At 35.9% G+C, this 13,346-nt stretch overlaps 1 protein-coding gene across 7 annotated transcripts in view; it reads right to left on the bottom strand.

Moving 5' to 3' along the window:
* The window catches only part of ORC3 (origin recognition complex subunit 3), a 38,009-nt gene that overhangs the window by 14,718 nt on the left and 9,945 nt on the right, over positions 1-13,346 (bottom strand). For 4 of the 7 annotated variants that reach the window (XR_012628081.1, XM_074862031.1, XM_074862029.1 and 1 more), the window contains 9 exons: positions 13,173-13,317; positions 11,803-11,907; positions 10,884-11,038; positions 9,802-9,938; positions 7,566-7,725; positions 6,643-6,756; positions 4,761-4,894; positions 4,211-4,274; positions 856-972 (listed from right to left, as the gene is read on the bottom strand). Coding sequence is in view for 6 of the 7 variants with exons in the window: in XM_074862029.1 (XP_074718130.1) it covers positions 856-972; positions 4,211-4,274; positions 4,761-4,894; positions 6,643-6,756; positions 7,566-7,725; positions 9,802-9,938; positions 10,884-11,038; positions 11,803-11,907; positions 13,173-13,317 (1,131 nt within the window). In the remaining variant the exon portion in view is untranslated. Of the gene's footprint in view, positions 1-855; positions 973-4,210; positions 4,275-4,760; positions 4,895-6,642; positions 6,757-7,565; positions 7,726-9,801; positions 9,939-10,883; positions 11,039-11,802; positions 11,908-12,004; positions 13,147-13,172; positions 13,318-13,346 lie in introns of those variants that run through there. The other 3 variants (XM_074862033.1, XM_074862034.1, XM_074862032.1) reach the window with 3 other exon arrangements.

Genomic DNA, 13,346 nt, shown 5'->3' with positions numbered 1-13,346 from the left:
AACAAAGTAATGCGTAACTCTTACAACAAGCTTTTCAAAGTTATATGTAATTCCTCTGGAGCTTTTTTTCCAGAGATGCAGAATGATTGCAAAAGAAATGAGAGCATTTAGTATCTTACAGAACTAAGCTCCTAGTGTTGCTGGAGTCTATGTGTTGCTATGCACCAGGTTTCAAACAACTAACATTCAGATGAAGATAACTGCAGAGAACAGAGAGGAACTCCAATCAAGTGCCCCAGCTAAAACATCTTTTTATTCTCAAATACTGGGAAAGTTCATGCTGATTTTGTAGTTAGGGACAGATTCTAGTAACAGTGTGGAATACATTCAGAACTGACAGCATGTGCACAGAATATACTGCTCTTCTAGCAGCAGCAGCAGAAGAAATTGCTTAGCATGAGAAGGTGGATTTAACTACATTAGAGCAATATGGCTATTAAGAGCAATCATCACTGTTCCCTTACTATTGTTTTATTCTGAACAGGAGGTTGCTAAAACTCAGTCTCTTCATCTGAATTTGATGAGTGAGCTAATAGGTGGTAGAAGAGTGTACACTGTCTGCAATGCATACAGATAATCCCAAATGTGGGAAAGTCAATGTGTGGATTTTTTTGCTGATCTGTGCATCTGCTTCCTCCTGGAAACTCCTTCCTGTTGACTGACAAGGTATCATCCATGCCACTAAAGAAACCACATGCTGTTGCCCTCTGCCCTTAGCAAGAAAGCATCTGTCTAAGAAGCAGGGGGCAGATCAGCAGAATAGTAAACAAAGAGAAAGAATAAATACTTATTCCAATGCCATACTCTGAAACAAAAAAACCCATGTTCCACTAAAATGAAATAATAATACATCACCTGCTTGCCCAAAGGATACTTTGGAAGAAAAGATGTGAAAATGTGAAGACATCTCAGAACCGAAAGGTAATTTTCATGGTAAACATGCAAGTCCTCCAGCAACTCCTGTGTTGTTTCCTACAGTAACAGAGTAATTGTTTAATAAGTCATTCTGACACCCATTAATTTAAAACTCTCATAAAGTACTTAAAATGACTGACATTATGGTGTGCTATGATTTAAATCACCAGTGTTAAATTAAGACTACTATGCAAAAAAGCTGTATTTCAACAGTTCACTGCAATGACATTCCACATTGTTAACTTTACTTTCTTCCTCCATCTCACTGGAGATTTTTTTATTGATTAGTATTATTATTTTACAATTTTCAACTGTATTTAGCCTTTAGATTTGGTATTCATCTCACAAAAATGAGACTATACACTATACTTTTAATAGGCAATGAGAAATTATATAGCGACTTTCACTCAAATCCTTGTTATTTGCATTTTTATATTACAAATGCATTTAAAAATTTATCTCTTATGTTGTGGGTGGCTGCTGTTTTTATTAGTTAGGTACACATAAAAAGTTCACGCAAAATAAAGAAATGCAGTTGCTGCTCCTATGTGCTCTCAATTTGACTTCTGTTTATTCATAGGTTAAGAACTGCATAAAAAAAAAATAAATAATGTATCAGGAAAAAGAAATTATTAATGGCTGCTACTGAATTTACTGGATGGCATCTCATTATCACCGGCCTCCCATGGAAGCACATGTAACACTTCTGGAAAACCACACCCAATTTCTGATAGCTGTATTAAAAGTACTTTGTGAATCAAAAGATCTTCTTTCACCTGTCTTCAGTTAAAAGAGGAAAAAAACATAGGATTCTCTACATATTTTATTGCCATTTTGTTCAACTCTGAGCAAACTATTCCAAATGGAAAAAGAAAAATAAAACAAGCCACTGAAGTTCTCTAAAGTTAATCTGAAACAAAGGGTATCAAAGATTAAAAAAAAAAGGCAAAACCTTATCTGCAGGCAATATAAGGAAGTACTGACATGTGGAAAGATTAAGTGTCATAGTGCAAAGATTGAAAGTAACAAAGACACTTCATGCTGCAGAGAGTTTTCTGATGTTAAAAAAGTTCGAGATCATTAAAAACCTTAAAGACATTTCTCCCTGTTTATCTATTAAAATGTATGGGTCATTGATATAACAATTGTTTAAATGACTTCCAAGACCTTAGGGTAGATACTCACAAGTTTGTGTTTTAATTCTAAGCAGAATCATTAAAAAAATAATTATCCCTACCAGAAAAAAAAGCTAAGAGAAGAAAACAAGTTCTCTTTAATGCTGCTACACCAATCTTACTCCCCCAAACTCAGAGCATTACAGCATCTATATTTCTGTCATCTTGTTTCCCAGCTCAAGACTGATGTAGTTAATACAGATAAATAACAATGCAGTAGGACTATATATGTTGCCAAATAATAGAGTGCAAAGGCATATTCTGTTTTAGAAGAGTTTTAAAACAGTATCAGAAGACTATGCAATGTTATCTCCACAAACATAGATTGCCATATTTACATAATTTCAAATGAAATTTGCCATGAAAACTTTCAGATTTGTAAGTAATTAACATGTAAAACTGCTTTTAAAACTGATCATTCTAAATAGGTGGAACTCTTCCTATAGTTATTTTTAAAAGTGGCAATAACATGAAATATTAATTACTTCTGACAAAGGGTATTGCAGGTTTAGGTGCTAAGCTTGAACAGCAAGTTTACCAGGTCCTGAACATGAACAGTAAATTTATATGAAGTAGTACCATAGTGACTTTGAAAGTGTTTCCAAAGCTCGGAGTGATACTGTAGATGAGTATGACATACAGAATAAACAGCACCTCATTAATGCAGCAGTAGGGCCTTTTCTCCCCAAGCAGACTATGCTACCAGCTTGGCAATGCAATAATAGTCCTACCCCTATTGTAGAGATTAGAACAAGTTTCTTCAATTAAAATTTGTCAGAAGCATCATACACACATAAGCACAAGAATTCCAGCTTCTTTCCCAAACTTACAGAATGAGGTTTGTGAAATAAGGAGTATATTATTAAACACATACAGTTTAAAACATATAAAGTTTAAGCTGATGGTATTCAGCTTTCAAAGTAGCAGCCCATTACATGGTCTTTAAACAAAGAAATAGTCTCAGCTCCTCATTCCCACTCCTTCCCTCCTCTTCCTTCAACAGAAGCGTTTATACAGCTGCAGAGTGAATTGCATTGAGGTAATCATTCTGCAGAAACAACTCAGGAAAAAAATTCTCATGTCTTGTCTTTTTTTTTTGGTCAGGTTACTTTAATTGGATTGTTTCTCTGATTACATTCATTGCACAGCTACACAAGCAGTTGTGCTGGCACATTTGCTGAGGTGTGAATAAACAGCAAGGGAACAGTACCTTCAGCTATTTTTCCCCCTGAAGACTATGGTCATAATACCATGTCTAAATCATGTATCGCCTTGACTACTGTAACTGTGCTGCACTTGCAAACTTGCCTGCTACCAACCTCTCTTCCAGCCATTACCATTGTTCTCCACACTTGAAAAGTCCTTGCAGACCAGGAAGCTCTGCTAGGATAAATTAATTGCTTTACCTCTAGTAGTACCATTTGCCTGACAGGTTAGCTATGCTTGAGAACAAGAGTTAGGGGAAACCCTTTACCCTGAGCAATGCTTCCACTGGGAGTGATTCTGCTGGTGAAAATAACCAACAGATCTTTGTTGGTGAATTCCTAAAGGGCTCACAATAGTAGTAGCCTGACTTTAATCACTTGAGGAACCTTCAGATAAACACGTAACATAAATTAAAGTTTTAATCCTGTACGACATGTAGTGTGAATGTGTGCCTCAGGACCCAGACTGCCCTACTGAGTTCAATCAGAAATTACACAGAGGGTACGGAGGATTAAGGGCTTATGAAATAACCTCCAAGATTACTTATTCGTTCTTCAAACACTGCACTGACTTTCCAAACACTTTCCAAGAAAGTCAGTCTGATTAAGCATTAAAAAAACAGGCTGTAAATAACCCTTGTAACCTTAAAGCAGTTATATTTCTAGACATAGCTAAAAATTGATATAAGAAAAGTTGGACAGCTTTGTAGAAAGGTATACCTGGCAACCCTAGAGATTCAGAATTTTGATCTGCCAAATCCTAATTCTTTGAATACTGGACAAGAAGCACAGTGTGTACTGTATGAAAGACGTTATACAGAACTATACATCTTAGTCTTGTATTCTATTATGCTCTGCAAACTAATATATTGGGAAAGTTATTTTTGCTTTTCAAAGACATTCCCAACATTTTACCTTTAAGTAGGTGTCTTCTGTCAGCAGTGCAATCTGTTTCTCTGATACTTGACTTTCCACATACCTGATGGCAAGAAAAAACGAGAACATAAAAATTATAATGTAAAGTATGATTAAACATTATAGAGTTAAAAAATTCAAACTTTATACTTCTATAAGGATTTCATTGGAAAGATTCAAAAAGGGACAGTCAAATTCAGCAAACTGAAAGGCCACTCCAAAACCCTAGAGATGCTGCTCCAAGACAGCTTAACAAGTTCAAAAGTGATTTATGGTTATTTGTCATAATAGCTTTTTTCTGTGTTAAGAACAAGAGGAAAAAAAAAAGTTCAAGTGCTTACACATCACAGAAGCTGTACTTTCTAGACCAGAAGATTAAGGTCTCCTGAAATTATTTAGAACTGTCCTCCTTTTGATCGATTTACCTTTGTTATAGAAACATATGCACAAGTGATCTATAGTTTTCAGAGAGCTGCATTTACAGATTCCTCTTATCTTCTTTAAAGCTGACTAAATACACAATTGTCCAAAAATTTATTTCTCCTTTTACCTTCTAAAAGAGGGCAGTTTTCGAATGTTTTCACACTGATCATGTGATAAAGAATCTGCTCTCTTCTTAGCATCTACCAGTTGGCAACACAATACACTAACAGGCTGGGAACAGAAGTGCTCCACAATACAGAGCTGAAAAATAAAGAACCAGTGATGTTAATAAAATTCATCCTACCTGCTGTATCTACCTTTTAATGCTTTCTTATTAATACAGTGCATATACTACAACAGTAGTAATGGTATTCCTTTAAAAAAAGAATCATTACAGTTCATAAATATTGCATGAGTCACTACAGGACACTGATTATTAAGTTTTAAATAGTCACATAATTATCTTTTTTGCTGTATGTGCTATTCATTTTCAGTACCTCAACTTTCCCCCCTCTTATATAATGGTAACTATAGCTTGTCAAGTATTTTCTATTCACTTATGTGAATTACTGCATTCTTTAGGTTACATATTCATCTCCAATGCTCACAAATAACACAGAGTATATTTAAAGATATGAAAAGCAACTATTGTACACAAGCAAACGTATCACACATCCTGATTTCAATTTCAGTTTCATGTACACAAAAATACACTGCTAAGCTCTTACTATGTGTATGTACAAATGCGCTTTATAACTGATTTCAACTGCACTAAATGTTTGTAGCATCAGGGCCTTGCAGCATAGTAGCATATACTCATCACATCTATTCTAAAAAACCCAGACTATCTCACTAAAGCTTTTAAAACATAAAAACTGTCAAAGAGGAAAGACTTCTTGTCAGGAAAGTTAACATCACTCCTAGACTTAATGAAGTGATGGTGATCCCTTGTATCTATCATTTAGGAAACCTGATCTGAAATTGCTTCATCCTTGAATACATTTAACACACAAGGACACAGCTATGTGCTGTCAGGGCAAGGACCTCTATTTTTGTATCAGGCCAATGGGTGACTCTTTCAAACAAGAGGAGCTGAAACCTATGAAAACCCGCACAAGTCTGTCTGCAGAAAGAGATACTGCAGCCAGGATATCCCTCCTGGCCACGTGTAATCACTGAATCTTAGATATCAAAGAATCCAAGACACTCTAAAGGTATACGACACTAAAAGGGCATGTTCTACTAACAGGTTCACACATGCAACCAGGCAAGAAAGAAACAATTTCACAATCCTTCATTACAACAGATTACAGGGACTACAAATTCTTTGGAGAACTCTTGTCTGCAATCCACAAAAGCTACAAGGAGACTCAACAGAAAAACATCTAGATATGAAGACCTATGTAAGCCAATAAAAATATAATTATCATGTTCTGTGTAGACTCCTTTTGGAAACCCTGAAGTCTTCCACTTTTTCTCCTGAGAGGGTAAATGTAACTCCCGCACTGTTACACAGCTGCTTGGAGCACAAGCACCACCTAATCTGAGGCACAAAGTAGGTGACCCTACAGCTTCTATTTCCCTGAAAAGGTAAGAAGCGTGCATCCAGAAACTGTGCCAGAAGAGTTCAAGTGGGGAAGAGACACTGCTGTAGCCTGCTCACACCATGACAAACCAGAGGACAAGGACCTGGTACAGAGGAGGATCAGAGCTGTCAAGGGTGTTAGAAGCTACAAGTTAATCGATAGCAAAATACAGGTCTTCTTACCCACTAAGGCAGGTTACCCTTTTAAATGTAACCTTTAAATATATTTTTTTGTGGCAGAGTAAGCTTTTACATGCTTCTTCACACCTGTCCTACACATTAGCTGTTAAGGCTTTAACTTTAAAACTGTTTCCAAAGGATATTTTTTCATCCAGCAAGATTAGGACCTAAGAAATCTTTCAGTGCCTAGTAATTACCCTTTGTTTTCATAACCATAATTTGAGTTTGTGTTACCATTGCCTACCTGAAATCCTTTGACAAAATTCTGGACAGAAAAATCATGGTACAAGAATATGTTGATGAGAACCTGCAGAACTTTTTCACCCAGTTTAAAGGGAAACGAGGCTCTCAGAAGCAGCTAAGGGAGACAAAAAGCAAAAGTAGCCATAGCAGAAATTCTTTCCTGAATTCAACTCATCAAAAAACACATATACAATGCGGTACAACTCTTGGTATGTGTTAGCATTCAACTAAACGAGATACTAAGCACACTGCCAACTTCTAAAAACAGTATTTCTACTAAAACATCGATCAAAGATTATTTTGAGTTTATTATTTCACCACATTTTTGTAAGTACCTTTCCCTAATATGCAACATTTGAAATTAGTTTTGCTTAACGCTATTTTTATTTTTAAAATTACAAACAGAACAGAGATTGCTGTAACCACCAGGGATACAGCTACTTTCAGTATGTGTAACAGTGATTTTGGAAATCCCGCACAAAGTGGTGTACCAAGAACTGCACGGACACAGAGTCTATATGGCTTGAGCATTTGAATAACTCTGCTCATTTTTGACAGGCGGCAAAATTCAGGTTGGACTGTATTTTTTCTATGTTTAAAGCTATCTTTTTCTGGAACAAAGTAAAACTCGAATCAAAGCACTACTTCAAGGAAGAGGTGGGAATGTCAAAGTGTAATTGGCCAAGTATGTATGCACAGATGTCAACGGAAATGAAAGATGAAAGCAGGTGTGTGACTGTGTCTCAATGTGAGAAGGAAGCTTTCAGTATTAAGCTGCTCAGCAGCTTTAAGTAGAAAGATCCAAAATCCACAGCTCTCAGGAACAAATTCCATTTCAAAAGCTCCAGACAAACCTACTTTTGAAGGCCACACATGTACACTGTGCTTGAATACACACACACTCCTGTTTAGAAAGGGAATTACCTTGTCAATTATAGTAGACAGGTGGTCCTTACAGGAAAGGGACTGGAAAAGCTCTATGCACAGCAGAGAGGAAATAGAGTGAGGAAGCAGGCTGTGGATAATCATTGGAGATGTAGCGATTCCAAAAATCAGTACTAGAGGTAATTCATGGATATGCTGACTAGATCATGAGGAAGGAAGAAAAAAACCATAATAGTTACATTATAGATAATCATGAAACGCATTATGTTCCTACTACAGTACTGAGCTTAAATGCAGTAAGGGGTAAATGAAAAGATTTGTTGCCAGTAAACCAAAAGAGTTTTGATGTGGATTAAAATGAAAAAGAAATGAAGCTATCTAAAGCCATAAAGTAGAAAAGCAAATTAAATTATATTTTAGGATTCAAATTTCAGCAAGTGGCATAAAAGGCATCTTTTCAGTTAGATTACTGCACTGGTCCTATCTTCCCCAAAAGTTACATTCAGATAATTGAATCTTATGTGGATTTTTTTTTTTCCAAAGAAGTAGAGAAAAAAATAAGAAACATTAAACAGCTGTGTCAAGAAAATTTACAGATTTTACACCATTTAATAAATTTAAATTTGAAACCCTCCAATGTTCTATGTTTCCATTATACTTAAAAAAAATGAATTCCAACTTCCCCAGAGTAAATCTTCCTCTTCAGATAATTTTTTAGTATATGCTTTGAGAATTGATAACCAGGATCAAATGTCATATTCCTTGTGGACAGCATACAAATTATACAAAATAGTGTTTTCAGTATTAGTTCGCCATTGATTTCCTTTTATTAGTTTCAAGGAGATACAAATTCTGCTATGTTGAATATCTTCTAGGTTAAAATTGACAATTTATTCTTTTCCTGTTTTCACCACAGCAACTTTTTGACCTTGGTGTTTTAACTGTTATCCCACAATTATTTCATTTCTCTAACTCCTCAAAAGTCATTGCTAGAGACTTAAACATAAAAACAATCAAATTCATATATTACTGTCCACTGTTGATAACCTAAAAGAGTATCAGAGAGAAACTGAATCTTGTGATTAACAGATCAGAAGAACCTCTCACACTTACCCACTTCGCCCTTATTATTAAACATGTTTAAGACTGAAATGGAGAGAATAAACCAAATCTCTACAATTTTCCCAAAGACCTTTTTCAAAGTATTATGCAACTCCGTCAAGCTTCTATTTTACCCATCTTCTACTTTACTTTAATCGAGACAATCATTAGTTATAAGATCATTTGAATCCTCTGAACTTTTCTGAACACACAGTCTATTAAAAAAAATTGTATTTGCAAATAGTAGACTGACAGAGTTGAACTGCCCTTCATCTACATTCCATATGCTCATAATTATTTATCCTTGCCACAAAAAGCAAAATAAAACATGACACTTAAAAAACAATTAAACCCTCATTTCCCCCTGCATTACACCCTAATTATTTCCAGATAATTGTGCATTTCCGATTTTACTTCTTGAAATGTTCCCAAGAGAACCCATCTGCCAGATCTGAAGTAGAAAAATATTTTTATTGTGGGTCTCTCAGCAAGTGAAATTGCCTAGCCTTGTTTAGAGGTAATGTCAGGTGTGCATACTGCAGCTGAATTAGTTGTACAACTACAGCCCCAATTCTGCTGCAACTACAGTTTCAACCCGGGGAATAAGTTTAAGTGCACTTTTTGGAGAACAGCATGGGGTTTTGATAGTGCATGAGATGATATTAAATAAGATGGGTTAAGAAACGACAGAAGCACAGGAGCACCTGAAGTAGTCAGCTACTCATTACAGTTCCTGGCCAACACTAAGAAATTCTCTGGCTAAGTTTCATATACTCCTACTAGTAAGCTAGTGACCTTTAAGCAGCATTATATCAGTAGTCATGCAAAAAACATACTCCAAAACCAATTTTAAAAGTCTACAGAAGAATGATCTAGGCATGTTAAAAACTAGTTTCACAATCACAAATTCTGTAACAACTAGTACCAATAAATCCTCTTGTGTAAAGAATTAAATCAGCCACCCAATATCTCAATTCAGCCCTTGGGCACTCTGGTTCAGAGTCCCAAGTCAGCTTTAGGGTAACTTATCCTCAGAACCTAGGTTTTTGCTCAATCACTGCTGCAAAGAAGCAGCATCAGTATTTGATTCCAACTCTCCACTGGCCTCATTCAAAACATCTGCAAATAGAAAATGGGTAAAGGAGTGGAAGAACTAAACTTCAGGTCACATTACCTGCTGATGACTATGAAGTCTTGAAGTACTTTTGTGGAGAAACTTTCCATGTCTTTGAATACAACTACAACTGGAGGAGATTGCCAGTGTCTGGAAGAGGAAGTTCTTTTTTTGCTTGGAGTTTCAGAATCTGTTTTCTTTAAAGCCATTCGTTATGCATTGATAAACAGAAGACAGTAAAATAAAAAGATTGAATCATATGTACGGTATTATAATGCTCCAAAGTGACATGACTGACTTTTTGCTACAGTGGTATTTATTATTAGCATCTAGAATTTCAATTATTCTTCCTTCTGTTTGGCACAGCATGAAGTACAAAGAATAAACATTTTAAAAACACACATTCCAACAAAGACAAGAATAGCTCTGTGGGACAGAACTGGTGAAATTCTGTTGGGATTGAGGGAGAAGATTTGGGTTGTGTACACAGACATTGTCCATCTCCTATATCTTTACCCAGTAATAAAAAGAGCATGTACTCATTACACTTTTGTTTAACACACCGCTCTCATGAAGTCATCATAAAATCGGTTCTAACTTTCATTGGTGACAGAAACAAAATTTAAAACTTCACTGGCTTTATTAAATACAAAGGCACAAAAACATTTTGAAAGTTATCTTCTCACTGCTGGTCGGTTTAGTGTGGGCTGCAGATGACATAATGGCACATTAGCACTAACACGGTGCCCTTCCCCTGGATGGCTGTTCCTTCTTAAAGTTTTGTTTTAATAAACAAAACATCTCAGCACTCCTGGGAGAAAAGCATCTGGTATGAAATTGATATTGCATTTTAAGCTTTTAGTTCCTGAGTAAACATATGATAATACAGTACTTTTTGTTTATTTTTCAGAATTCTGACATTCACACCTCATCAGAAACTAACTCCACATTTGTTATATATGTTACAGATCTATTATTCAAATCACCTCAATCTCAGTTATTTCTTATTATTAAATTAAAAACTAACCTTTGGCAATTTTTTCATTATGGCACAGAAATTTGAGTTATTCAATTTCTTTTTTAAAAGCATCTAAAGGTTAGGCATTTTTATAAACTGGTGATACAAAAAAAAAAAATCATACCTTTGTTACACTCTCATACCAGCTGATAAGAGAAGTCATTGAACAACGTATTCTGTTATGGGAAACCTGCACATAGTCCTCGTCTTCAGAAGAGTCCACATCTACATAGCAGTTCATCAGCTGGCCCATCAGCTTCTGCATCAGCTTTTTTACGCCTGCACAAAACATTTTTAGACACACAGTAAAGACATTTGGTTATTTGGTAACACTTCTCCAACTCATATTCTAAAAAATTACCCCAAGTTATCACTATTCTTTTCTAGTGATTCTCCTCTCTCCAGAATGCTCATCTCATGCTCCAGAAAGCTTGAAAGTGTTCGTGACATGCATGTTGTTAATGCAATAAAAATTATCCTATTAATTTGCCTGGATAGCAACAATTCAGGTTAAGATGTTGTCCCCTTCACTTTCCCGAACTCCAGCCACATGCTATTAGAGTGTCCTAAAAATAAATAAGGCAGCCAATCCACAGATCTGGAGATGCTGACATAAGTGATTTTAATCTTTTCACCTAAAAAATAAAAAAGGAGCAAGGAACGCAGAAACAAATTTTATTCTACACATTCCCTCACTGTAATAACATGACTGTAAGGATTTAAAAAATGCAATGCATACATACACTGTTCAGTTAAACAAGAGGAAAGCCAACCTACAATATCCACATGCAATACACTAAGCAGCATGCTCTTGACATTTATGCTACAACTAAGCAGTATTTAAATCTTCATTGTTTTAAACAGAACTGGATATCTCTTAAAATACAGTAGGCATTACTGCTCTGTTAACATGAGATTGAGCAAACCTTTAGAAAGTCTTCACGATCCCTCCATCCCATTATTCTCACATTTGGGGACAAAAGCTAGAATTTCTAGTTAATTGATAGCTTATTCAGAAGCAGCAAAGCTACTGCACTACTTACCTGGGCAATCTTTGGCTTCCAGAAAGGCTATATAGGGAGTAATGTTATTCTGAAGGACTTCTGAGAGACTTCTAAAAGTCAAGTCATGATCTGTAACATTTACACCTAGAAAAAAGACAAGTTTTTAAGGGCATTTTTCCTGTGATTTGTGACCACAATGATTGAATAATAAACTAAACAGCAGACAAAAAACAGAAGATACCTCAAATATTCAAGGAAGGAATGAAAAGCATCGCATCATCTATGAGGAAAGATTAAAAACTAGCACAAGATTAGACATACATGTTAATACTAGCTGATTAAAAGGAACTATTAAAAATCACTGCAAAGATCCCTCATATAGTTTGGTTTTCTTTTTTAAAGAAAGATTTCTCAAGGGTGCAAACCTGCAAGGAGTAGGATTGGTGTTCCACCTTCTCAGATACTCACACCCTCAGAAGCCATCCACAGTCATCCAAGGCCCGCAGAGAAGATGAAATTCACCTTCTCTAGAGGGCGAGCAGTGCATGCACCTGAGACCTGGATTCTCACGTGGCTTACGTAAGGAGGAAAATTACTACAAGTTAGTATGAACTACAGTCTGAATTTACTATGAACTACTCAATATTTACTGCCTTTGTTAACATCCTTAGTCAACCAAAAAAAGAACCAGCCCTTCCAAAAGGCAATTCACAGCTGCTTCCACAGAAATATCCAGAGCAGGAGCTTCTCACTTTCTACTACCTACCAAAGTAGACTACCTTCCAGGCTTTGTTAGTGCTTACATGGTAAGTTTGAAGCACAGGCCTGATTTTAGGTTCCCTAAAATGATCCACTGAAAATGTCATCAGGTTGCCTTGAACCAGGTTTAGGAGTAGTTACAACCCTTTGAAAGAAAGGAGCAAAAAAAAAAAAAAAAAAAAAAAAAAAAGAAAGACTTCAGAACTTCACTAACTTTAGTAGTAATATCTTCAGCTATTTTCTTCACCCACTGCTTCTTTTCCAAGATGACGACACTGCTTTCCTACACATAAAGATGCACTGCAAGAACATATATCAGCAATACAGAAACTGCGTAATCCCATGGTTAGTAATAGAAACCACCAAGTATGCTGCTGGCAAAAACGGGGACAGAATCAAAACATCTCCAGTGCCTCAGGAACAAAAAAAATCCAAATCACTACCAGCTGCCTAAGACAGAGCTTTGGGGAAGGTGTTAACTTACTGGACTATTATGCATACAGACAAAGCGGAAGGTCTTATCTCTTCTGTTAACATTCCTGAAGCCATACTGCTCACAGTAATTGCTGGAAGTCAGCAATATATTTTTCTTTCATCTCTGTGTCAGTTTTAATCAGATGTACATAAAATATACCTTTAAAAAAAATTACCTAAGACAAGAGCTGCAGTAGGGATTTCTTTGGACTTCATCCGACAAGTCCATTCTGTTGTCTTCTCTTGGAACTCAGAATGAGATCGCCTCAAAAAACTGACTAGATTATCAAATAACTGCTTATTCAAGTCTTCCTGTATTTGCTGTAAACAAACACAGAAAGATTATATTT

This window comes from Strix uralensis, chromosome 3 (genome assembly GCF_047716275.1).
Source record: "Strix uralensis isolate ZFMK-TIS-50842 chromosome 3, bStrUra1, whole genome shotgun sequence".
Classification (NCBI taxonomy): domain Eukaryota; kingdom Metazoa; phylum Chordata; class Aves; order Strigiformes; family Strigidae; genus Strix; species Strix uralensis.
The sequence above is the reverse complement of the archived record's forward strand: the minus strand, read 5'-3'. Positions and strand labels throughout refer to the sequence as shown.